Source organism: Spermophilus citellus (genome assembly GCF_964194105.1).
Source record: "Spermophilus citellus genome assembly, chromosome: 19".
NCBI classification, from domain to species: domain Eukaryota; kingdom Metazoa; phylum Chordata; class Mammalia; order Rodentia; family Sciuridae; genus Spermophilus; species Spermophilus citellus.
The window spans coordinates 17,967,025-17,994,442 of record NC_138201.1 but is presented as its reverse complement, the minus strand read 5'-3'; the positions used below and the strand labels follow the sequence as shown (position 1 = coordinate 17,994,442).

The following is a 27,418-nucleotide window of genomic DNA, read 5'->3' as shown; positions in this document are numbered from 1 at the left end:
TCTATACATCTATATAAACATATATGGGGAGAGAGAGAGAGAGAGAGAGAGAGAGAGAGAGAGAGAGAGAGAGATGGGTAGGGGCAGGGGCATTGTCTAGGAGTAGAGTTTTGCAGTTGTTTGAAGGAAGAAGGCCAAGAAGTAGAGCATGTATGCAATGCAGTGTTTTTAATGACCGACCATAGACACTAAGCAGGGACTTCTTTTAGGAAAGGATTGAACAGAATAGAAATGAAGTTGTCTTTCTGTGAATAGCCACTCTGTTCAACAAATGGTGCATAGAGATTCGTGTACACAACAAAACCTGAACCCTTTCCTAACAGTGTATATAGAGACTAACCTCAAATGAATGAACATAGACCTAGAGCTAACCCCAGAAACTTGTAGTAGAAAATACAGAAGAAAATCTTAGTGACCTTGGATAGGCAAAGAATTCTGAAGACCCAGAATGCATGGAGAGAGAGAGAGAGAGAGAGAGAGAGAGAGAGAGAGAGAGAATATGAGAATGAAAATGAATGAATATGAATGTGTTGTGTGTGTGTGTCACTGAATTGTGTTTGGTCAAAATTAAAAACTTCTGGTCTTTGAAAGGCACCATTAACAAAATGAAAAGTATCCTTCGACTTGTGCAAGTACCTGGCAGAGGATGTGTGTCCAGAATATATAACTTGTGCAATTCAAGAATAAGAAGACAAATTACCCCATTAAAGGGAGGTCAAAAAAACTTTAATAGAAAGCTCATCAGAGAATATAAGTGGATGTCAAATAAGCACCCGAGAAGACTTCAACATCGTAAGTCATTAAGGATATTAAATTTAAATCATAATAAGATACTTCTGTGTACTCACTAGAATGGCTGTAATTAAAAGAATTGGTTGACATTTGACAAGAATGAGGATCATCTTCGGGAATTCTCATACATAGCTGGTGGGAAGGTTAAATGGAAGACAGCTGGACAGTTTCATTAAAATTTCAGTGTAGCTGGTGTGGTGGTGCATGTCCGTAATCCCAGGCTGAGGCAGGAGGATTGGAAGTTCAAGGCCAGCTTCAGCAATTTAGTGAGGTCCCAAGCAACTTAGACCTTGTCTCAAAATAAAATATAAAAAGACCTAGGAACGTAGCTCAGTAGTAAATTACCCTTGGGTTAATACCAGTCCCCACCTCCCAAACTTAAATGTAAACCTGCCTTATGACCCATCCAGTCCATTTCTAAGTATTTATCCAAGAGAAGAACCCAAAGCATATGTCCAAAGACTTGTACACAAATGTTCATAGTAGCTTTGTTATAGCCCCAAATAGCCTACATGCCCATCAATAAGTGTATGGATAAATTTTGATGTATCTATACAGTGAAATACTACTTAGCTATAAAAAGAAAAGAATAGTACTCTCAGTATCATGTTTGGATTTCGACATTTAAGCTTAAAGAAGGAAGTCAGACTTAAGAAAAGTATACATTATGATGTCACTTAAAATCTAGAAAATGCAAACTAATCTGTAATGTTAGTAAATAGATGATTAATCATTTCGGGGGATGATGGTAGAATTGGTCTGGGTTACTGAGGGGCTTGAGGAAACTTTTGGGAGTCTTGGAAATGTTCATTTTATGATCATGTATGTAAATTCACCAAATTACATATGTTAAACAGGTACAAAATTGTAAAAGAACCAGCTGGGTGGTAGAATCATGCTTTCAAATATAATGCTTATTATCATGTAATAAATTTATCTTCGGAGTTCTTATTTATTAGTGTGTGTTTTTTCTGTTACAGTTTTTAGTTTCTTGCAGATGTTATGTTTTTAATTCCAGCAAAGTTGCATAGAGCTTGGTGCCTTTGGATAATGTTGCTACAAACCAAGTTAATAGGGTAAAAATGCTTACTTGGATAAATACTTAGGTTTTGGAGCTAAAATTCTGACATTTTATATTTTAAATGAGAGTTGTGTTTTGCAGTAATAATGTTTTGAACATTTAGAATGTCCCACCACATTTGCCAATGACAACTTTGTTCCTGTTTGCCTGAACATTCTTGGGGACTGACCTCCACAGTTCACTGAAGGTGTAAATATTATGTTAAATTAAAAAGCGAATTAATTGCCTGAATTTAAATTTATCTGGTGAAGGTCTTAGAAGTTAAAATATCATCAAAATTATGGAAATAGAATGGTTATGCTGTATGTTAGAAACTTGATTGGCTTTTAGTTTCCTGGTCATCCTGCCCAGGTATTTCTTTTTTTTTAATATTTATTTTTTAGAAGTAGTTGGACACAATACCTTTATTTTATTTATTTTTATGTGGTGCTGAGGATCGAACCCAGGGCCTCACACATGCTAGACGAGCGCTCTACCACTGAGCCCCAGCCCCAGCCCTGTCTAGGTATTTCTAATATACTCACTTTTTTCTATGATTGGGAGAGGGTGAGGGTCATTGTTACAAGTAAAAGAGACAGCTTTGTGCTTCCATATTTTCCCCCTTTTTTCTTTCCTCCTCCTTATTGCTACTGTTACTTCCAGGAACCATGGGAATATGTTCTGTGCGTTCTCTGATTTAATTTTCACAACTTGAGAAAGTGCATCTTGTTGCCATTTTACCAACAAAGAAACTGAGGCTCGGCATCTAAGACCTTGCCAGAGATACACAGCTCATAAACAATTTTAGTAATTGTCTTACTTGGAAGCTTAAGCTCTTAGCCACTTTGAGTTTCTTGTTTGTTAATAAATCAGCCATTTCCAGGACTTAATAAAAAAGTTCCCTCAACTGTTCATTGGTCCCGGAGAAGATAAAGGCGCAGAAATACCCTAACCTCTTATTGGAGAATTGCTGGGCACTGTTCAGTGAAACACACACACATTTTTGAAGTGTTTTTCTTGGTTAGGAGAACCATTACTAGACAACACAATAGATTTCTAAGCCCATCGTGAGCATATGACTTAAACAAAAATAATAATAATCAGGATTAAGTAGAAGATTTAAATAAATTACAGCCTATGAAATGAATCTCTGAATTATCAAATACTGGCTAGTGTATTTGACCCTCTTGGGCACCTTAATGCCACACTGACTTACTTTATATTCTCGTGTTTGCTGGTTTGTTCATTCCTAAGACACTTGTTCAGCATCTTTTTGAGCCTAGGTGCTGTGCCTGTGTGCTCTCTGTAGTCACTGCTTTTGTGACGTGCTCTCTGGTCACGTCGAGAGTACAGTCAACACAAAGAAGTTTAATAAAATGATACTCATGACTGAAGAGAGAACATTCTTCCAAGCAGTGAATGTCTACTGGGCTCGATTACATCTTCTTCATTTCTGTCTCAGTTCTTGGGTTTCTTATCTGGGCACTTCATCAGTGGCGTTTTGTAAAACAGAGGTCAAGAGAAAGAGTGGAGAGTGAAAGGCTGGGGTGGGAAAAGCTGTGGCTAAATCAGGAATCCCTTAGGCGGCTGGAAAAATGTCGCCCTTTATAAAGCAGAAGCATTAGAAAAAATAATGACTTCGAGAATAGAACTGTTGAATAAATTTTCAGTGTAGCAAAGCATAAAGTATGTGTTACCCTTGAAACCATCTCATATGACCTATACAGTGAAGGAGAAAACATAAATTGGAGACTTTTTTAAAATATGAAAAACATGACTGTTTTAGTTCTGTAACTTCACATTCGTTCATTTACTGTACACATAAATTTAAGGTTAGCTCTGGTACTGTTTGTACAGAATTTCACATACTGAAGGTACGTTGAAGTGTAACGTGTTTATTATGAGTATTCTTTTTCCTGTTTCAAATGACAAATGGTGAGTGCTTGATGATATAAGAAATTTGAAATTAGGAATTTTTTTTGGCTGGCGGGGGTGGGTACCAGGGATTGAACTCGGGATGCTTTAATCACTGAGCCATATCCCCAGCCCTTTTTATTTTTTACTTTGAGAAAGGAGTCTCACTAGGTTTCTGAGGCTGGCCTTGAACTTTTGATGATCCTCCTGCCTCAGTCTCCTAAGTAGCTGGGATTACAGGCATGCACCATGATGCCCAATTGGTTAGCGTTATATATATTTTTTAATGTCTCCTGGCTCATATGTGGAAGACAAACTACTTGACTGAAATTAAGATTTTTAAGAGACAAACTCTTCAAGGTTTAAAATGTAAATTCTACAGGAAAATATGCAGAATCTATTTTGGCCTTTCCTGTATTTTCATTGATTTTTAATAGGAATTGTCTTTAGTTGGCTCAGTTATTTATTCTATTCCTTAATTCCTGTGTTAATCAAGGTTAACAGGAATTTCAATTTATAGTCCTTTTGATGGAAGGCTCTTGTAAAACAGTATGATAACATTTTCATTGTCTCAAAGCATTGGTTGATATGTGTAACGATAAAAGTAGCTTTAGGTATATATACATATATGTGTGTGTGTGTGTGTGTGTGTATCAAGTTTCTTTTACATATGCTTGGGGGAGTAAGGACTGCTGCAGGGGAAATCTTACAGGTTTTAATTCTTAGTTTGAAATGAAAACACCACCCCCCAAGTCCTTTTGTTTGTACTTACAAATATTTGGAAGACACGCCTCTCTCTTTTTTTCCTGGCCCCTTACACAGATTTTACCAGATTGTACCAGAGAAAGAGTTACTTTGAGGGTTAAGAGCTTCTCTTTTTCACTAGTTCAGGACTTAAATCAGAAAGCTTAAATAAAGAATTCAGTTCGGTCAGCTGCCTAGAGACAATTTTGGGTTACAGATCAAAAGATGGAGGTCCTTACAGCAAAATGGGCAGGAAGCCTGAGGCTCAGGAAGAAGGACCTGAGAGGTTGTGGAAACCCTCAGGAATGGTGGGAGGAGGGAGGAGGCAGGGAGGACCAGGCGAACCTTCTAATGCAAACCGTGGATTTAATTTGTGGATTTCTGAAAATGAAGGTTAAAAGTAAAAAGTGTTTAAAAACGTATGTTGCTGGAATTTTTTCCATATACATAGGATTTGTAGGCTTCAAACATTTTAATTGTTTCCCCTCCACCTTCTTCATGTTTATTCTTGAATCTTCATTTACTCCTAAAATCATGGCAGTGTTGTTTCTGTTTAGAGTATTATTTTTCTAGATTTTGTAGATTTCTCATAAATGCCTTTTAAGGGAATTCCTGTCTGTTCTTAATATGTTGAGACTATCGTAGTTCAATGTTGGGTTTAGTTGAGGGAATTATTTTATCATAAATTCATGTTGGATTTAGTTGATGCTTTTTTTGTGTTGTTGTGATCCTTCGATTTTTTTGTTTAGCCTGTTAATGTGGTGAGTTACAATGATTGATTTTGGAATGTTGAACCAGTCCTGCGTCTCTGAGGTAAACCCTTCTTGGTCTTGATTTACTGTCTCATTTTTTTAATATAGTGGCAGTGTTTGGTTTGCTAATAATTCATTAAGTTTTTTGCATATAAGTTCATTAAGTTATTGGTGTGTAGTTTTCTTCTTAATTTTTTTAACTCTTGTGTTGATGTAACAGTAATATTGGCTGCACAAAATGAGTTGGGAAATGTTCCCACCTCTTTCCTGAAAGAGACTGTGTAGAATTGCTGTTTCTTCTTTAAATGATTGATAGAATTAATCAGTAAAAGCATCTGGGGGTCTGGAGTTTTCCTCTTTGGAAGACTTGGAACAATAAATTCACTTTGTTTTATTTAGATATGTATTTTCCCATGGTGTTTGTAGTTTGTGTCATCTTTTAAAGAATTGGTGTATTTCACTATTTAGGGTCAGAGAGGTGTTTACGGTATATCTGAATGTGTGTGTGTGTGTGTGTGTGTGTGTGTCTCTCTCTCTCTCTCTCTCTCTCTCTCTCTCTCTCTCTCTCTTTGGTACCAGAGACTGAAACCAGGGGTGTTCATCCACCGATCCACATCTCTAGCCTGTTTTATTTTTTGAGATAGGGCCTTGTTACATTACTGAGTCTGGCTTTGGATTCATGGTCCTCCTGCCTCAGCCTCCTCAGTGGCTGGTATTACAGGTGTGTGCCACTGCACCTGGCTTATTGTCTTTTTGATTTTTGTTGTATCTTTGCTACTGTTTCCTCTCTTTGATTCTTGATATCGATAATCTATATCTATGTATTGTCTATTTCTTGGTTGGCCTGACTAGAAGTTTATTATTTTTCAAAAATTAACTTTTGCTTTCATCAAATTGTCTCCATTTTGTTTCTGTTGTCAGTTTTATTCATTATGCTTAAATTTTTATTATTTCCTTCCTTCTGTTTGATATAGGTTTAATTTATTCTCCCCAGTTTCCTAAGGTAGAAACTTTGGTTATTGATTTCAGATCTCCTTTCCTAATATATGTGTTTAAAACTATAAATTCTCCTTTAATCCTTGTTTTGGATGCATTGCATAAATTTGGTATGTTCTGTTTTCATTTTCTTGCAACTATTTAAAAACTTTTCTTTAGACTTCCTCTTTTTTTTTTTCTTTTTTTTTAGTTGTAGTTGGACACAATACCTTTATTTCATTTATTTTTATGTGGTGCTGAGGATCAAACCCAGGGCCTCATATGTGTGAGGCAAGCGCTCTACCACTGAGCCCCAGCCCCAGCCTCAGCCTTAGACTTCCTTTTGTAACTATGAGTTATAGTTATATAGAAGTATATTGTTCAATATTCAAATATTTGTGTGTGGGGGGAGGGCTTCTCCAGTAACTTTTGCTGTTGGTTTTGGTTCAATTCCATTATGGTCTAAGAATATACTCTGTATCACATCTATTTTTTGAATTTTAAGGGTCATTTTTATTGATCTAAATCTGGCATGTCTTTGGAATATTCCATGTGCACTTGAAGAGAATGTATATTCAACTGTTGTTCCATGGCGTGCCCTACAAATGTCACCTAGGTTAAATTGGGTCATAGTGCTCAACTGTTGAGGCCACCTGTATCCTTTCTGATTTTTTTTCAGTCTCATTTTCCCACCACTCATGTCTGTCTGTCCCCATCACTACATGTATAAAATATTGTCATCCATTCGTGTCACAAATCCTTTGTATTTGTTGACTGTTACCAACTAGAAGCCCATTTAAAAAAAAATGTTGATCAGGCAAGACTAAGTTTATGAGGTTCACTGTCTTAAGGAAAACACCATCTTCACTGAGTCTCAGCTGTATTTCAAGGTGTGAAATAAAGGGTTGGGGATGTAGCCTAGTGGGGAATGTTTGCCTAACAAGGGCTAGCTCCTTCCTGATTTTCTGTGCATTTGTTTTATCAATTACTAAGAGACAAGCCTTGGAAGTCTGCCCCAGGAATTGTGGACTTGTCTTACCAGATCTTTCTGGGTTTTTTGTTTGTTTGTTTGTTTGTTTGTTTTTAATATTTTTTAGTTGTCAGTGGACCTTTATTTTACTTATTTTTATGAGGTGCTGAGAATCGAACCCAGTGCCTCACACATGCTATGCAGGTGCTCTGCCACTGAGCCACAACCCAGCCTAAGATCCTTCCAGTTTTTGCCTCATGTAGTTTGAATCTTTGGTTTCAGTTTCATAAGTGTTTAGAACTTGGGTTACTCAGCTTCACAGTACCATAACAAATACCTGAGGTAAATCAGCTTATAAAGAGAAAAGTCTTATTTTGGAAATCAGTCCTTGATCAGTTGGCCTCGTTGCTTTGAAGCTTTAGCAACATAGCACACCATGGTCAGCCACCTCGGGCAGAGCACTCAGCTTCAGGTCCTGCTGTGAAAAAGAAAAAGAGGAAGAGACTGGGGTCCAAAGGTCCCCTTTGAGGGCATGCCCCTAGGAACCTGGAACTTCCCTATAGGCCTCATCTCCTAAAGTTTCCACACACACGTGTCTCCCCACCCCTCAATATCATAAGCTGAGAACCAAGCCTTTAACACATGACTTTTGGGGGACACTCAAGATCCAGGACTGTTCCATCTGTTTGGAGAAGTGACTCCTTCATCATTACGTCATGCCCCTCTTTGCATTTCTTCTTCTGAAATCTTCTTTGCAATTAATTTGGCTATACCAGCTTTCTTTTGATCAGTGTTTGTGTGCTATATTTTTCTCCTTTTATTTTTCCTACCTAAATCTTTATATTTAGTGGGCTTCTTGAACTTAGCTTGGCCTTTCTTTTCCATCCACCCGGACAGTCTGGTTTTTCACTGGTTTGTTTAGTCTGCTCACACTTAACACTGATTATTAACATAGGTAGATGGAAACCTACCTCCTGCTCGTCTTCTTGTTGTTGGTGTTGCACTCGTTTCTTTTTTCTTTCACATTTTCTGGTGCAAACTGAACTTTTAAAAAATTCTATCGCCTCTTCCCTTATTATTGACATTCCTTTTAAAAAAGTTTTTTAGTGGTTGATGGTCTTAGGGTTTACAGGATATATTCTTAAAAAAACTTTGAGTTTACCTTCCAGCAGTGTTTTACCCTCTCACATGTGGAGTGTGGCTGTAGTGCTCCCATATCTTGCCTCTTCCCTTGCCTCCTGGTTGATGGACATCCCTTTCTTGCTTTATAGGCACCGGTACATTGCTCCTGCTTTCAGCAGCTGTCATTTAGAGCACTTCAAAATCTGAAAAATAACAGATGATGCTTTCCCTCCATTGATTCTTCTTTGGTGGAGCCCAGCTCTAGCCTCCCCGCTCCTGCCTGAGGAGCTTGCCCTAGTCCTCCTGCAGGGGAGGATTTGCTGACAGTAGGTTCTTGGTTCTCGTTTTTTTGGGGAAGCGTTTGTATTTCTGCTTCCTCCTGAGGGGTATTTCCACCGGGTGTGGAATATGGGGTGGGCAGTTGTTTTCTTTCTGCACTTGAAATTCCTCAGTCCATGGCTCACTTGTGAAGTTTCTAAGGGGATTTTGTGGGCTTTGTCACCGTTCCTGTGTATGTAAGACATTTTCCCTTCTCTAGCTGCCTTTAGGATTTTTCTCTTTGCCTTTGACAACTTCAACATGATGTCTGGTCTTGTTTTTTGGGTATTTATCCTGTTCAATGTTTTCAGAGTTTCTAAATTTGGAGTTTACTAATTTTGTGAAGCTCTTGGCCATTTGGATATTTCTTTCGTTCCTTTCTCTCCTGAACTTCTAAGTATGTGTATGTAGCAGTGTTTATTTTCCCATAGCTTTTGGATGTCCTCCAAGTAGGAAAATTTGTCTTCCCCTTGAGTCCTCAGCTTGGATTATTTTTACTAGACTGTTTTGAAGTTCACTGGATCTTTTTCCAGTTGTTTCAAGTCTGCTCTTTCCCTATCTATATAATTATCTATGGAAGGCATGTGTGATCTGTTACTGTGTTCTTATTTCTAGCATTTCCACCCCACTCTTTCTTATGATTTCCGTTTCTCTTTGAAATTACCCGTCTGGTCTCACGTGCTGTCTGCCTTTTCCATTAGAGTCTTTGATTATCCATCATGCTTTAAATTCCTGATGGCGTCAGAACTTGTCATGTGTGACTCTGGCTCTGCTGATTACCTTGTCTCTTCAGGGTGTTTTTACTACTGTCTTTAGAAGGCTTCATGATGTTTTTGTCGAAAGGTGTATGTTTTGTATGCAATAGGAGAAACTGAGGTTGGCATTTAAAATTGATACATTTGACTGTGTTGCCTTCCCCTAGTCCTTTAGGGTGGAGATTTGTGTTGATCTATTCAGGGATTCTGCTGTGTTTGATGTTTATTATCACTATGGTTACTAGAGTTGACATTTGTTGTTGCCATGGGGACCAGAGGCTTCAGATTTCCCTAGTAATACCTTGTTCCTTGTCTCTGAGTTTTCCTGGTAGGCTGTTTCTCAGAGGGGGTCGGTCTCTTGCACTCTCCCACCGTCTCCCATTGTTCAAGATTGTTCCTGGTAGTGAAGGTGACAGGAGCTCTGTGACTTCTGATCAAGCATCAGATTTGTGGGAGCACTGGGTCTTGGGGTGTGGCCTTCTCAAGACCCCGTGCCCTTCACCTGCTTTCTTTTCCCCTAATGGCAGTTCACTAGGTGTCCTCAGCCTGTCTCTGCAGCCTTCCCCGCACACTGAGGTGGGTGTAACTTCAGGGAGAGAGTGGACGTGGGTGAAGATAAGGTGTGGGCCTCCTTCCCCTTCCTCGTGCTCTAGTGGAATTCTCCCAGCGCAAGTGCTGGCCATGGTTAATCTCTCCCTGCAGATTAACCGTTTTGTTCCACGGGGAGATGGGGGAGATGGGGGAGATGGGGCAAGTGCGTCTGGAATGGTCTGACATTGGCTGCTCTTCCTTCCCCAGGCTCCACAGGGCTGGAGAGAGGCTTTCTCCCTCCTGTCCCCTGCTCCAGAGAGCCTTTTCAGGTTTCTGGAGGGAAAAGTCCACAAAGAATGGACACTCCTCCCGATTGCAGCCCCAGGGCTGACTCAGATGCCAGCCCACATTTAGTCTGCAGCAGTTTGTCAGGGTCTCTGGTTCTTCTTCCTAACTGCATGGGATGGATGCCTGGATACTCCTAGGACTGTTTCCTTTGGTCAGAGAGGAAGCTCTTAGGTGTCTTTTCAGCCTTAGCTGTTATCCCTTCCCTCCTGAAAAGGCTAAGACAGAAGAAAACAGGAAAAAAAGAAAACAGGGAGAAAAATGTGCCTCCTGCCCCGGCTGAGCCTTAAAGATCCACCTTGTGGCCAGAGAGCACACTCCATCCTTTCAGCCTCTCAGATCTGTGAGACTCGCCCCAGGGTTCAGCAAATGGTCAATTTTTGTAAATGATCTCATTGTGCTTCAAAGCGCATTTATTCTACAGTTGTTGGGTGCTGTGTTTTATGTTAATGTCTATTTAGGTCCAGTTTATTGATCATGATCTATTAATTACTGAGAATTGTTAAAAAACTTTCCCATGACTATGGAGTTTTCAAATTTGTCTTTGTAAATCTCTAAGTGTTGCTTTGTATGATTGGAGTGATTTTATTACATACATAACTAATTTGAAACGATATTTTCCTGATGAATTATACTTTGAATCCTGTGAATTATCTCTCTTGCGGCTTTGAGTATTATAGCTAGAACAGCTTTCTTTTAGTTCGTATGATTTTTTTCCTATACTTTTTACTTTTTGCTATTTTCTCTGGTTATATTTTAAGCATTAACCTTGTTCTTTTCATTTAGTATAATTTTTGTCTTTTGGACCAGTTGCATTTAATTAGTGTATTTGAATTTGTCTAACATAGTGTTATGTTTTATGCATTTTACTTGTTCTGTGATCTTGCTTTTTCTCCTAATATTTATTTGGATGTGAGAAAAAAATAGAGTATTTAAATTCTGTTTTTCCTTTCTATTAGTGTAGTAGTTCTCCCTCTGGGATAATATAATAATCGGTCAGCTTCAGGATGAAATACTCTGAGCACGTATATTCAGTATGTACTAACTTTTAAAAACTATGGTAATATATACTAATTTCATTATTTACATCTCGGATGATGTCAGAAGCAGTATCTTTCTCTCTGGGTTGGGACAAGTTAAGCTGGATAATTTTTTAGTGTAAACTATCCATGTGCTGACAGATGAAAGCCTCTGTCACTTAAAAATTAAAAAAAAAAACAAAACCTACAAGAAGGTATAAAAGGATTGGACTGATTTATAAACCATCTCTGAAAAGAAAAAAATTTTGACAGCATGAAAATACACCATGAATAAGAAACACTGGTCATAAGAGGATGTTTACTAAGGACTTTAGGAAAAGGGATTTCAAAGGAATCTAAGGGAAGATAGATAAGCTTTCTTAGGTAATTAAAATTTTTCCATTTTATCCTGGCTTGTGAGAGGTGAGAGAACAGAAAAATGAAATTTTATAGTTGTGAACTCTTGGGCCAGGAGGGGGAAATGGTGGAGAAATATTAAAACAAGCAACACACTGGCATGATCGTTGAGCTCCTGTAAGTCTCAGGAACTAGGTCCGTCTGTAAGACTGGGTGGGGGGGAAGAAGCCCTCACCAGGCGTAGGGAGCCCAGGAGGTTTGCTGAAGAGAACAGTTGAGGGGGTTTTGAGCTAGTGAAGTCTGCCTGCCTGGTGTTTTTACTGTTGAAGTCAGACGCAGGAGGCCCAACTGGATGGTTGCTTTGCTAAGTAAATCTCTATCTGATAAGTACGAATATCGTTGTGTATAACATGATCAGTTTTATCTAATCTTTTAAAAACTTGGATCAGGGTGATGCGGGAGCTCCCATTGGCTCCTCTGTACCTTTTTCGCGTTGACTCCTTTCCATTTGCCTTCTAATCACCCACTCCCAGCCATATCTCTGGGTTCAGCTCATCCTCATCACCTTTTTCTAAGTTGTTATTAATTCCCTTACCTAATTTCTCTGTTGATGGCCTTTCCCCCTTCTTGCATCTCTCCCATGCCATCGGATTATTAGTTCTAAAACACCCTTATAGCCTCAAAATCTTATAGCAGCTCTTGATTGTCCATGATATTAAGAAAAGTTTTTCATCACTAGACCTCTTTTGGCCTTAAGAGTCTCCACTGTGAATTGGGGGTAGTGACCTTACCCTCCTCTGGCAGGGTGTGTGAGGGCTGGAGGTAAGGTGCTGGTCACCTTGGTGCATTTTGTTGCCTGACATATGCAGGCTGTCAGATAATTATTCCGACATTTAAACCCCTCCTTTAACTTTCCAGCCTTACCCATTGAATTTTATTTCCTCTACTATAAACTGGGCACCCCCAGTAGGTCCTGTGGCCTCTCCACTGGCCCCAGACATACTGTGTGTTTCACTTTCTGGCTGGACGTCTTGGCCCACATCCTGCTGCTGCTTCATCTGTCCCCTCAGCCTTCAGAGCTCAGTTACAGCCTCCTCTTTCATCAGGCTGTCCCCGACACATCCAGTCCTAACTGATCTTCCGACTTCTGATGATTATCGCTGTCCTCCCCACACTTCAGCACGAACTGTGCTGTTAGAAACTAGTTTGCCAAGAAAGTTCAATTTTGGTGCCTTTTGATTCTTACTTGTATATGTAAGGTTTTTGTTTGTTTGTTTTTAATATTCTTTTTCTTAAATGTAGATTTTTAAAATTGCCTTAAAATAAAAATCACAGATACAGTGTTAGAAGCTGCTTGAAAAAAATCTGAGTTGTGTTTTTGTATACTTGTTTTGTATTGCATGTTACTTTAAGGCCAGAACTAGTAGAATGTCCATTTCTTGTGCAGTTAAGATAGTGTAAAAATATTCAGTGCAAACTACAACATTGGTCACTTTTTCTGTTTTATGTGCTCACAGATTAATAATCTTTTTTTTTTCCAAAATCTTTTTTTTGGGGGATAAGGGGGATACCAGTGGCACTTTATTACTGAGCCACATCCCCAGCCCTTTTTATTTTTTGTTTGGAGACAGAGTCTTGCCAGGTTGCTAAGGGCCTCAAATTGAGTTGCTGTGTCTGGCCTCAAATTTATGAGCCTCCTGCCTCGGCCTCCTGAGTCATTGGGATTATAGGCATGCAGTACTGTGCCCCCTGAAAAATCTTTTTTTCTTGATTATATTTTTGAAAAATTAGAAAATACCGAGTAGCACTAGCAAAAAATTACCCTACTTCTTTTTACCAGTGCAAGATAAGGACCATTAACATTTTTGTTGTATGTTCTTTAATTTTTTTTTCTGTAATAGGTAAGTTTCCTCCTGAGTTTCTCACTTTGTAATTCTTCCTGCTTTATTGTGTGCATGTATGAATATGTAAAAACAAACCCCAACACCACCATTATGTACAACTATAATACCCCAATAAAAAAATACGGAAAGAAAATAATTCTTAATGCTTGTTTTTCAGCTTTTCCTGACAGGATTCCTGTACACCCTGGAAGTGCTTGAGGAAGAGTGATGAAGGCAAGTATTGAGTCTGTTCTAGTCAGTGCAGTTCACTTGGAAAGGAAAAGTAGAATAAAAAGACAAAGGTCGTTGGTGTGTAATGGGGGGTGGTTGGTCCAAAACATTTGTAACGACCTTTTCACTTATATTGGTTCAGAGTAACTTGTTTCCTGTTAACTAACAGCTTGGTATGTTTTTAGTAAAACTGTGGCGGAAAGATTAATTGTTGGATATTCTGAGAGTTTAACAAAATTATCTGAAGAGCCTGGTCAACAGTAGCTGCTATTGCCGCGTCTGTTCCCAACTTTCACTCCTTCCTCTTCACCCCTTTCTCTCACGTTGCTTTGTTTCCTTTCCCCCTTTTCCACTTCCTGGGGTTTACTTAAAAGAACTTCATTTTTTAGAGAGTCTCAGTGAATAAAGGAGGAGCCATCATTTCCTGTTTCCCTCTTTTTAAAACTACAGTTGGCTTTGCACAGTTGAACTTGAGCCGGGATCTAATACAGATAATTGGGGAGTTTTATAAACTCAGAAGAAAATAGGGAAGCACTAAAAAACTTTGAGGTTATTGAATTTCTTTCATGCTTGCATTCTTACAATATCAGCAGTTCTATAGCCATAATTATTACACTATTATCATTGCATGTGGTTCTGCTAATAACGTTTGACTTCCCTTAATATTTGGCATACATTGAAAGGGTCCCTAAAGGCTTTTTGTATAGAAAATTTAAGGAACCTTCAAAACGGTGGCCATGTTTCTTGTTGGTGCTGATAGCACAGCAGTAATGCAGATTATAGCTACAAGTGTAAGTACCAGATGACATTTTATAATCAGAGTTATAGGTTGTTTTTCCAAATTTTTATCTGGTAATTTAATGCTTAGAGCTCACTAAGGTGCGTTAGTAACATTAAGATAAGTCATGCCTTCGGAAATCCTGAAATCCATCATACTCTGCGACCTAATCCTTGCAACTGGGAAGAGAGCCTTGGTTTAGAGGCCTTAGCTCTGCAAGACTCAGCTTAGAAATTGACGCCACTTCAGGTTTTCCCAGAGAATGCTAATATTTCCTTGTCATCAGTCATCATTGCAGATTATTTGAAAATAAATAATAGACACATGCTAGTGGTGAAATCTCAGACAAAATTAGTGACATTTAAAATGTACCATATTGTCCGTGTTTTAAATAGGACAGAAACAGATGGTCACTTGATTAGTTTATAACACTGCCCAAAGAAAGAGATTTGTTGGATAATAATTTCCTAATACCTATGTATATGAGACAAGTAGATCATTTAGTTTTTCAGCTAACCTTGACATTCTTTTATTCATGTTTTCCTTTAATCTCAGGGGATAAATTTACTTTATACAATTTACTTACGACAGTAACAACAAAAAAGTGAGTTGTCATATTAGTTAATGCAGCGCAAATAAGGGAGGACCAGGCCACCTCTTCACTGTCTTCCTGCAGCTCTGATGTCCTGCCATCTTTTTAGAGTCTAGGTGGCCACTGTGCAGAGAGATTAGTTAGTGTGTCCACTGTTACTGGATTATCTTGGCTCCATAGCCTTTAACTCAGGAGATTACAAATAATTCAATAACTACTAGTCTGCCAGACAAACTCCCAAGGAAGGGGAAGATAATTAAATCCATACATTATGGGCAAAACTTTTGCCCAAAAGGAGCCCACCCAAAAAACTGCACCAGAGCCCAGGACATCCATTAATCTAATTAAGAGTTAAGTGTTTTTTTCTGGGCTGTCCCAAAGGGACAGAGAAAAGGCAAATAGGCAATCAGGGAAAGGATCAGAGGCCACAGGAGGATGGCAAGATTTCAGTGGCACCTCAAAGAATTTGAGCGAAAGGTAGTGAAATTTCCTATTATTGCTGTTCTGCGTTTGCTTTTTTTTTTTTTAAGATGCAAAGAATTTTATGGTATTTCGAAAGCAGGAAGGTACAGGTGACAGACCAGTGTCTTTAACGCTGTCGCCCTGTTTGTGCTCATGAGAGGTAAAAAGTCAGGATGAGGAAATGGGCATGAATGAACAGGGACAGTGGAGTCCCCGTGACAGTGTCCACGCAATAGGCCAAGAAGGTCTTCTGAGTAGTCACTAGGAAGAAACCTCTAGAGAGTTTGAATTCATTCGCAGCAAACTCTGACATCCAGCTAATTTACAGCTCCTAGAGAGCCACTTGGGGAAAAGGTGTCTGCATGTCCCCAAAATGTGATCCGCACACTGCTTCATTGGTATGACTTAGTACCTGGGAATGTAGACAGCTTAAAAGACTTCTAAACCAAAGGTTGAGAGAAAATCTGGGTATAAAGAACTTCCTGTATCATGTTTTGGCCTCACCAGCAGCTTCTGTGAGTTTATGCAATTGTATATTTTTACAAACTCAATAAAAAAAAAATAAACACTTTCTACTAAGGAGAAATCTCATCCCTCCCCCCAATCCCCTTCAGCATGTGACCTCAGTAACCATGGCAATGATGCTGACTTGACCTCTCTTGGTTTGTGCTTCCTTTTAACTTCCTGCATCTAACACTGGTGTATGGTTGCTGTTTGACCTCTCCTTTTCTGTCCTTCCATCATGCCCAGTTACTGTGCCCAGTTACTTTGCCTTTGAATTTGTGTAGATACACAGGACGCCTCTGTCAGGCATGGTACTGTTGAGAAGGGGATTGTCTTTGAGTCTCCTTTCTTGAAAGCTGCTACTGGGCAAAGCTCTAGTCTCTCTGAAGACTGTTTCTGTCTGGCCTGTTTGTCCACACGGTGCCAGAAAGGTCGTTTGTGCTTCAGCAGAGACTTCAGCCTATAAGATATTTTATTTTTAATCCTCTCAAAAGAGCAAGCCTGTCACCTCTGATTACCAGTGAGCTTGATGAATGAATGGTAACAACAGATTCCTGTATTCCATTGCAATCCACAGATCTTAGACTTGGATATTCACTTCTCACTATTATTCTTTGAATTTACTGAGTTTCAGCATGTGGATAATTAACTGTAGTTTTGAATGACAGGAATTAAATTGTTGCATCCAGAATAAGCTTTGGACAGCTTTTGTCTTAATCTCCTAAACAGCCACTGTTCTGTCAGCTACTACTGTGTCTATTCCAAGATGGCGAATCTGCTGTGGGATTCTTCACATATTGAAACATTTTTTTAAAATGTTGCTGTTTTCATTTCCTGTGTATTTGTTCTGGGCTTCCCCCCCCCCCTTTCTAGAAAATAGTCATTATTCACTATCTAGAAAACTATCTTTTAATCTTTTGATTAAAGATTGCTTGATGATAGTGCCTATTTGTTTGGTTAATGGCATGTTTTTCTTTGTTTTAACACTGGAGTTTCTGCATGAACTTATGATATAAGGTTCTTTTCTTTTTCTTTCTTTCTTTTTCTTTTTTTCTTAACATTAGATAGGCATGAAGCCTCCGTCTCACAGCTGCATGCATAGTCGCTGTTGAAGCAAATGCCTACCTAATCTGACAGTCTTGGTGTGTTTAAAATTTTTTGAGTTTGCAAATAAGCTTATTAAGTCTCCTGATGGAGCCTTCGGGCAGTGAACAGTTATATGAGGACCCTGATCCTGGAGGCAAATCCCAAGATGCTGAGGCCAGAAAGCAGACAGAATCTGAACAAAAGTTATCTAAAATGACCCACAATGCTTTGGAGAACATTAATGTGATTGGCCAAGGCTTGAAGCATCTCTTCCAGCACCAGCGCAGGAGGTCATCAGTGTCTCCACATGATGTGCAGCAGATTCAGACTGATCCAGAACCCGAGGTGGATCTGGAGAGCCAGAACGCATGTGCTGAGATTGACGGTGTCCCCACCCACCCCACAGCTCTGAATCGGGTTCTGCAGCAGATCCGAGTGCCACCCAAGATGAAGAGAGGAACGAGCTTGCACAGTAGGCGGGGCAAGCCAGAGGCCCCGAAAGGAAGTCCGCAGATCAACAGGAAGTCTGGCCAGGAGATGACCGCTGTTCTACAGGCAGGCCGACCCAGGTCTTCCTCCACTACCGATGCTCCCACCAGCTCCGCCATGATGGAGATTGCTTGTGCGGCTGCGGCGTGTCTCCCGGGAGATGAGGCATCCTTGGAGCGGGTGAGTCCTCCAGGTTTCCTTTTTCTTGTAGCCTTGGGTGTGTGTGCACAGCCTTAAGACAGGTGTTGGGTTGATTTTCTGGCGTATCCATTGTGTGGAAAGCCTCCTCCTGGTGCCTGAGTGTACTTGACTTTGGGTTAGTGGAAAATAGACGTAGGGCAGCAAGATGGGATGTCTAATTGGAAACTTCGCATGGATGGGTTTTTGAAATGGGGTAAGCTTTCATCAGTCATTCACTAGTACTTATTAATACCTGCTGTGTACAAGGTGATGGTCCAGGTAGTTAGGGGACATCAGGAGACACAACAAAGGTTTCTGCCCTGCGGCTTGCTTTGTATTGGGGGAGACAGCGCGCCCCAGGGAGAGGAGGTGGATTCTGTGATCAGCACTGTGGGGAAGAAATAGAACAGGAGGAGAGATGAGGAGTGTGGGCCTCACTGTGAAGAGGACACTTGAGGGAAGACCTGCAGAGATGTGGCCACAGGCACTCCTGCTCCAAGCAGGTGAAGCAGCCCGAGGACGGGACTGCTTGAGTTGTCAAGGAATAGTGAGGAGGCTGGTGTGGGAGAGCCGTGTGTGCAGTCGTAAGAGACCAAGCCGGGGGGTCACAGGTAGGGCTTTGTAGGGTTTATAAGGCCTTTGTATGCCCAGTGAGATGGGGAGCCATTGAGGACTCTGAGCATGAGAGGGTGTGGTCTGACTCATATTTCTAAAGGCATCTCTCTGGTTACGGTGTGGACAGACTTGCAGCAGGTCAGGGTGGGAGCCAGGAGAGCAGTAAGGAGTCTGTGATAGTCTCGGCAAGAGATGGCGATGACTGAAACCAGAGTTTTAGAGCAGTTGGGACTGTGGATGTAGCACAGTGATCGAGTGCTTTCCAGCATGTGCAAGGTCCTGGGTTTAGTCCCCGGCGTTCCCCCACCCTCCAAAAAGGCAGGTAGAGAGATCACAGAAGAAATCATAGGGTGACAGATTTTTGAAGTTCCTGAATAGGATTTCCCTAAAGTCAGTTGATGAGCAGTGTACGACTAAGAGTGGAAGCCAGGTTGATCATGCTGAAACCTGCGTGGTGATTCTGAATTTTACATGCTCTTTTGTTAATTTTTTTTTTTTAATAAAACATAGCGGGATCAAAAGTTTATCCCCAGTGTCATTTGTTCATATATTCAATCCATAAGTACTTATTGTTTGGCCTACAATTGTTTGAGGTCAGAGATCTGCAGACCTTCCTTTAAACAGTAAATGTTTTCAACTCTGTGCAGTAGCCCAGCTGTGTGCTGTCGGGTGTGTGAATGAGCCTGCCTGGCTTAGCCGGTGGATGTTACCTGGGCTTACGGGCCATGCTTGCTGGCTCCTGTGTTAGGTACTCAACATGTGAATGAGTAAAACAGATAAAAATCTTTGCCTTTTATGGAGTTTACTGTGTAGAAGGGGAAGATTTTAATAAAACATGTAAGTAAAATACAGAGTGCAAGAGTTGTAAAGAAAGATGAGAACTGTAAAGTAGAATGGTCAGGTTGAATGTCACTGAGAGTGCCATCCATGACCAAGACCCGAAGGATGTGAGGGAGCAAACCAAGCCACTCAGGTGTCTGGGGAAAGAGCATGCCAGGCAGAAGGAAGGGCACATGAGCATCTCCCAGAGACCTGCACTATAAAGAAATGGTATTGAAATTGTTTTTTTCTCAGCACTAAAATCAGAGGATGGTACTGCACTTCAAGATCATAAGTCAGGCCACATGCCCTGGCACATGCCTGTAATCTCAGCAGCTCAGGAGGCTGAGGCAGGAGAATTGCAAGTTCGAGGCCCAACCTCAGCAATTTAGCGAGGCCCTAAGCAATTTAGCAAGACCCTGTCTCAAAATAAAAAATGCACAGTACTGAAAACAGATGAACACAGACCCAAAAGTCATGTGTGTGCCAGATGAGTAAGGAGCACCACTTGGGACAGTTCTTACTAATAAGAATTTGATCTGTAAATAGTATTTAAACCTCTCTTGTGGTTTGAGCATTAAGACTTTTCACTTCATGTGCTTATCTATCTCTAGCTGTCATCATGTTAAGTTGTCACCCTTCCTCTCAGGGTAATTTGTTCCTTTTTTCAGTCTCTACAAGTACATGCATCATAACACACAAATATTTCTACTGTTCACACAGATTTCTGCCCTGTCAGTTTCATTAAATTTCTTTATAACAAAGACTTTATTCTACCAATAACTGTCTCTTCAGTATTTGTAGTTTGGAGATTAGCAATTTGGGGATGAGAGATTTCTGTCATGTTGTTATTCTCAGAGACCTTACCATCTTGTTAAGCAGGCAGGAATTACATAAAGTGCCAGTTTGAGAAGCAGCGTGATATAATGTAACGAAGCTCAGAAGTCAGGAGCTTGTGGTTTTAGATTCCAGTTACTTCTGTAATTAAGTATCCGTGTGACCTTAAGGAAATTAAACTCTCTAGGTTTCATTTCCTTCAGTTTCAAGATGAGGTCATTTCAGTAAATAACATTTAATGTTGTTTCTCATCTGAAAATACTATAAATTAAACTTGTTGTATTTCCCATTTTTTTTCATGGCATGCACAGAAAGTTAAAATCCAGACAGCAAGCAGGGTGAACTGATTGTCTAGGGCTGAGGCAGTTGATTGTGGCCTGAGGCTGTGCGAGCCCACCTGGAGAACTGAGTTAACCACTGCCTGCAACATACTTTTAGTCCATTCTCAGCAACTAAAAAGCTTCAGTAGAGAACAATATGTATCAGATGTTATTGAAATTAAGATGGTAGACGGTCCAAGAAGAGCTCAGTCTAGGGTTGTGTAGAAAAGGTGCACTGGACAGCATGTCAGATGACAGATCTTCAGTACAGATCTTTCCAGTCAGTACAGATCTTTCCCATTATATAATGACACAATATAACCAAATAATTAGGCTTCAAAAATAGTTGAGATGCAAACAACAACACAACACCCCAGTTGTGAGTCTCTGGAGAGCTAGGACCATACATGGCAATTAGTTGTGTGTCTCTCCCACATAGAGAACCCTGGGATCTGCCAGTTGACAAGGGTTAGCCAGACACTTAGGGGAAGCAATAAGAGATAAGTTAGGAAAATATATAATTATAATTATATATAGCTTATTTTTCAAATTTCAGTTTAGGGAAGAGGTTTTTTATTTAGGAGTATGAATGTGAAACTAAATTTTGATGATTTGACTGAAAATAGGAAATACTGAGATTTTTTTTAAGGCAGAGGGATTACATGTTAAAAAATATATTAGCTGGGCACAGAGGCGCACTTCTGTAATCCTGGTGACTTGGGAGACTGAGGCATGAGGATCTCAAGTTCAAGACCAGCTTCAGCCACTTAAAGAGACCTTGTCTCAAATATAAAATAGGCTGGGGCTGGGGATGTGGCTCAAGCGGTAGCACGCTCGCCTGGTATGCATACGGCCCGGGTTCGAACCTCAGCACCACATACCAACAAAGATGTTGTATCCGCCAAAAACTAAAAAATAAATATTAAAAATCTCTCTCTCTCTCTCTCTCTCTCTCAAAAAAAAAAAAAAAAAAAGGCTGGGGATGTAGCTCAGAGGTAGAATTGCCCCTGGGTTCGTTCTCTCTCTCTTTCTCTCTCTCTCTCTCTCTCTCCCCACACACACACACACACACATCAAATTTTTAAAAAATAACTGCTTAAGATGGAAATTTACTATGTTGAAGACAGAATAAAATGGGAAAAACCCATCTAAGGTACCAGACAACTTTACTGAGAAGTCATTGTCATGTAGCATAGAATCTGTCAACTTATAAAACATATACTCAGTTGTTCATTTCTGTGGGAGAAGTCGTTCTGAATTTCAGTGTTAGAAATGGTTTGTATATTTCCGGTTTAGTCCAAAAGGTGCATTCCTCCAAAACCTAGTTGAAATATTGTAACTATGCCACTATTGCAATAGTAACTACATAGTAAACAGTATAAATTGATGCTATTTAAATGGCTCCTTTTTGTGGGGAGGGGTACTGGCGATGATGAGTCCAAGGGCACTGTACCACTTAGCTACATTCCCAAATGCCTTCCCCCACACCTCCCCCTTTTAAGACAGGGCCTTACTAAATAGCTGAGGCTGGCCTTGAACTTTTGATCCTCTTGCCTCAGCCTCCCAAGGTACTTGGATTACAGGAAGGCACTATTAAAAAATACCTCTTGTTTTATAAAATAGTAAGAATGAATGCAATATTTTTGTCATAAATTTTGAGATAGAAAAGGTTTAGAGGGAAAAATGAGACAGTAGATCCAAACTTGATCTTCTAAAGGGAAGGTTAGAAGTGACTTTTTTAAAAAAGACATCACTTTAGAGCTCACTACATTATTTTCCTCTTCATAGGCAAATTTATCTTTAATTAGGGACTTGTTTTGGATAACTTAAAATATGGACAAAGAAAAAGAATTTTTTGTAGTGTGTGGCTAGTAACTGGAGTATAAAGAGGACAGGACTGTGTGTGTTCAAATAAAGAAATTTCTGTGATTGAATTAGTTGAGCTATGAGCAAAACCAGAAAGCGAGCTGTACTTACTTCCAAGAGGATAAGGTGTCAAGAAAAAAGATAATTCCTGTTGCTGACCACCAGATGGTGCCCTAGGGCAAGCACTGGTAGGTGGAAGTGAGGGGTGACCATCCTGACTGGACATTAATTGTGGATGATATTTTGAGAAGTAACCTATACAGGAGGTCATTAGGATAAAGGCTAAGTGACTAAGATAAGGTAGCAGGTGTTTTTGTAAATATCGAATTGGTACTGTGGAAATAGAATAGATAATAGAAAAGCACATAGGAAATCAAAGGTTAAAAACAAACAGAAAATTTTAATCCCAAGATTTGCTTGGGAGAACTGGTAAAAAAAATAGTGTTGGTTTTCCACAAAATAGTCAAAAAATTGTGTTGATGAAACCCAATAGAGAGCTCTCTTTTTTACTTATTTAGTGTCAGTGGAGTTACCAACACTGTTGAGGGAATCTCTTACAGGCAGTTGATAATAACATGGGACTGGAAAAGTGGCCTTGAGTTAGAAATGAAAATATTTTGGCTTTTTAATTGTTCTTTCCAAAGCTTGATTGTCACAGCAGGTGACTTATATAGGTTTATTGACCCTTGGAGCCAGAAGTGTATGGCTACATCCCGCCCGCCCCCACCATTTTTTGATTATCCTTAATGATCAAGGTTAAATATGGTGGTTTAATGAGTGGAAGTGAAGATACAGATGTGGTATTCTTGACCTTGATAAATTTGTTATATAAAGTTTTTAACAGGGATGTTTCTTTAAATGTTTTGTTTTCAAATTTGAGTTGCATTCCTTCTGTTTAGAAGCAGCAGAGTTTATGTTGAAGACTTAACATAATAAAAAGTAGAGTTCACTTTTTTAAATGAAATCTAACCTACTTTCCTTTGTCCTACAGAACAGGCACAGGCTTTAGGGTAATCAGACCCATAAAGGAAAATAGCAGGCGACCCACTTTCTGCCTCCCCATCTGTACCCCAGAGAGTTGGGTACTTTATTAGTATCTTTGAATCTTAAGAGTCAGGAGGAGAATTTCAGCACCCAATGTCCAAAACACAGATGCAAGGTCCTCCTCCATAGACTCAGACAAAGGGACAGATCAAGGTCATATCATGTTATATAAGGTATTGCTGGAACAGATTGGTTTTTCTTCTGAAATGACAGTATAGCATTTTATCTCAAGAAAGATAGGCAACTTTGGCAAGTTAACACAAAGTTGAACTTAGTTAAGTATTTGTTTAGAGTTGACTAATGACTTGTTTTGATATTACATCATCATGACCTGATCCTCTTGGTCATATAAGCAGAGTAGATTTTACTTTTGAACTTTGATATTTCAGGGTCACAACTAATACACATTATTCATTAATTTGAGTCTCTCATTTTGTAAATAAACTTTGAAAACATTTAAGTAGAATCCTAGGTAGAATCATTTTATTGATATATATTTTTTTGGTACTGAGGATAGAACCCAGGGGTACTTTACCACTGAACTACATTCCCTGTTCTTTTTTATTTTTTATTTTATGACAGGGTCTTGCTAAATTGCTGAGACTGTTCTTGAACTTCCCATTCTCCTGCCTCAGCCTTCTGAATTGCTGGGATTATAGGTGTGCTCCACTCTGCTCAACAGAATCATTTTACAATAAATAGATGTTTAATTTTAAAAATCTGATGGAAGATCTTTTTGTAATAAAAATTAGCAAAGGGGACTGGGGTTGTGGCTTAGTGGTAGAGCTCTTGCTTAGCATGTGTGAGGCACTGGGTTCGATCCTCAGCACCACAAAAAAGTAAATAAATCAAAAAAAAACTTAAAAAAAAGCAAGGGCTTATTGGTGTAGATGTAGTACAAAAATATTCACATCTCCAACTAAAGATGAAGTCAAATATTTAAGAACTGACCGAATACATCTTATTGTATCATAGTAACATCTTACTGGTAATCCTATTGATTTGGAAGGCTAAGGCAGGGTGGCAGGTTGGAGGCTAGCTTTAGTAATTTAGCAAGATCTGTCTCAAAATAAAAAGAACTGGGGATCTAGTTCAGTGGTAAAATGCTGCTGGGTTCAGTCCCCAGCACTGCCCCGCCCCCACCCTTCTCCCCAAAATTCTTACTGGGATTAGAAGCCATAGCTCAGATTTCAAAATTGTAATAATGTGGAAACCCAGAATTTAACAACCTTGGGTTGCAAAATGAGTCCCTTGCAACACTTCTAACTTTTAGTCAATAGGTCACTGGTTGTTGCCAAGTGATGAGCTAAGAGCCACGTACTGTTGTGTCTTCGAACCCTAATTGGACTCCTCACTTTATGGAGTGTGAAAACCTGCCAGAGGTCACATAGCTATTATGAGTAATTCCAGGACCATGTCCCTGGGTTCCTCCACATCCCTGTTCAGCATTCTTGCTTCTTTACCCTAATGGATATGTCAGAAATTGGAAAGTATCAATTCTGTCAAATAGGGGACAAGAAAAGGGAAAAATAAAGTTTTTCCTTTTTTTCAAAAATTAGTTACTAGATCAACTTGTTTGAACAAAGGCAGAAATCTAAGGGCACTGGCAGAGTGATTTTTATCACTACCCCTTTTTTGGTTTCTAATGTTATTATTTTTGAACACTCATCTTTTTCAGATGGGTAGCAATAAAAATAAAATAGTGTAATGATTTCCTGGTTATATTTAATAGTTTATTAAAATATGGGCAATAAGATTCTGTACTTTAGTATGTTTAAATGAAATAATAATGAACAAGTAATTTACAGTGTCTAATAAAGCAACGTTTTTATTTAGTGAGGTGGTCAGTTCAATAACCAGTCTTCATGGAGCTCTTTCTGCATTTTGAGATTGAGCTGGGGTGGAAAAGAAAGCCCATTGTTTTTATTTGTTCTAGTTAGTTACACATGACAGCAGAATGCATTTCTGTTCATTGTTACACAAGTGGAGCACAACTCTGTACGTGATGCAGAGTTGTCCTGTGTGTGCAGTAATACACGTATCTAGCCCACACCCCTTCCCCTTTGCCCTGTCTAAAGTGCCTCCATTCCTCCCATGCTCCCTGCCCCCCAATTGCCATTATGAGTCTGCATCTTCATATCAAAGAAACCATTTGACCTTTGGTTTTTTGGGATTGGCTTACTTTGCTTAGCATGATATTCTCCAATTCCATCCATTTACCTGCAAATGCCATAATTTTATTTATCGAGAAAGCCCATTATTAAGGTCTCACATGAACCATAGTATAATGTTGGAGAATTAAGAAAGGTAAATGAAGGTAAGAACCATCCCTCTGTTATCTTCTTGCCTTAAGTCACCAGGAAACCAGCCTTAACTGAATTTTGATGAATCATGCAGTAATTGAGACTCTTTTTCCATATCATTGGTAGTTTTTTTTTTTTTTAACAAATGATTAAGTCTTATGGAAAATGTTCAGCTTGCCGGAGACCATGGCTGATTCTAGTCCTTTGCTGGTTCTCATGCACTTCAGTGTGGGAAGTATAAGCTGAAGTCAGAAAGCATTGGTGGTTACAAAAGGATCTAGTTTGCCAAAGAATTGGTAGCCTGCCAACTAATTTTCCTAAATCAAAAGAAAAAAGTTGGTCTTCATGAATTGAAGCAGGTTTGAGGCCTGATAATGAACTCTTACAGTAGAAATTTAGATAAAAAGGTAAATTTCCCATTGCTTTCCCCGGATGATCATGATGCAATTGCTGGAAGTGTCACCACTGTCTTACTTCCAAACAGTGCTTATAAGTAGCAAGTGAGTGGTGGTTGGTTGGTTTGCCTTGGCTCACACTGTTACTAGTGGGTAATGTGGTTGTTCTTAGCAGTGAATATGTTTTATTCTGTCCCCCCATCCCACCCCCGCCGTGTTGCTGACCATTTGGAAGTTAGATAAGAGGGAGGGAGCACCATCCTAAGGAAATTCCACTTTTCCTTTCATTACCACAAAATCTTAGGTGGGGAGGAATTGCTCCATCTACTCAAGTTGTGTGATGTTCTCCTCAAGGGGCTGTGTGGTCTTTTAGGTCTCCCAGACAGCCCATTCTGCTCACGACTCTGTTAGACACATCTAGCATCTTAAGCTGGGTCTTTTTTTTTTTTTTTTTTTTTTTGGTACTGGGGATCGGACCCAGGGTTGCTTTACCAATGAGCCCCATCCCTAGCCACCACCAATCCCTTTTTTTGAGACAGAGTCTTGCCGAGTTGCTGCTGTAGGTATGAATTCTCTTTGCAGTGCATCTCTCCTGGATAGTCTGTTTGGCAGGCTAATAATTCCTAGTGCTTGTGATATATTGTCTTCAACTTAACAAGTATCTGTTGATCCAGGCATTTCTAAGTGGTGGGGACATAAGAGTGAATCCTCACTGGCAGACAGATATACTGTGAAGTATTACCATAAGAAACTGAAATGAGGTTGGAATGAGGGGACATGTTCTGTTCACACAGTTGGTCAGAAGTTTGTACTGGATTCTGTGGGTCTTACCAAGAATAATCCAGCAGCCAGCTGCAAGGCCTGCTGTAGACAGCTCAAGGGGAAGGCTGACTTAAAAACAGCTTAAAACATCTCTTAGGGTAAGAGACACTGCGGTTCTTGGAGCCTGAAGTATTTGGATCTTCCCTGGCTTCTAACAGAAAACTCCACATCAAGTAGATTCTTGTAGTCACATTACAGTTCGTGGTTTCAGCAGTTCACTAAGAACCCCTGAGTCCATGAAAAGTACAGAGTGCTTCACCAGTGTTTATCTTACCTTTGTGAAGGGGTCATGCTAATATTCTCTGAATGGCCAGTTTAGGGAATGTGCTGCTTCAGTTAATGCTGGAAAATTTTTTCACATCACAGTTTTGAGTGCTTAGTTATATTGATCTGTCAACTCACCCAGCCCTTCATTATTCTTAAACTGTGGTATCTGACAGAAAATGAATTGGCCAGATCTGGGTGCAAGGGTAACAGCAGCTGAGCTGAGCCTTGACTCTAAAGAACTGTGTGCCTCTTTTTAAGAAGCCAATACAGG

General features: G+C 39.7%; 1 protein-coding gene across 7 annotated transcripts in view; it reads left to right on the top strand.

The window, feature by feature from the left end:
- TMCC1 (transmembrane and coiled-coil domain family 1) overlaps positions 1-27,418 on the top strand; it is a 168,386-nt gene that overhangs the window by 28,113 nt on the left and 112,855 nt on the right. For 4 of the 7 annotated variants that reach the window (XR_014019851.1, XM_081275980.1, XM_081275981.1 and 1 more), the window contains 2 exons: positions 13,716-13,771; positions 17,169-17,859. Coding sequence is in view for 6 of the 7 variants with exons in the window: in XM_081275980.1 (XP_081132106.1) it covers positions 17,296-17,859 (564 nt within the window). In the remaining variant the exon portion in view is untranslated. The remainder of the gene's footprint in view (positions 1-13,715; positions 13,772-17,168; positions 17,860-27,418) is intronic. The other 3 variants (XM_081275983.1, XM_081275984.1, XM_081275985.1) reach the window with 1 other exon arrangement.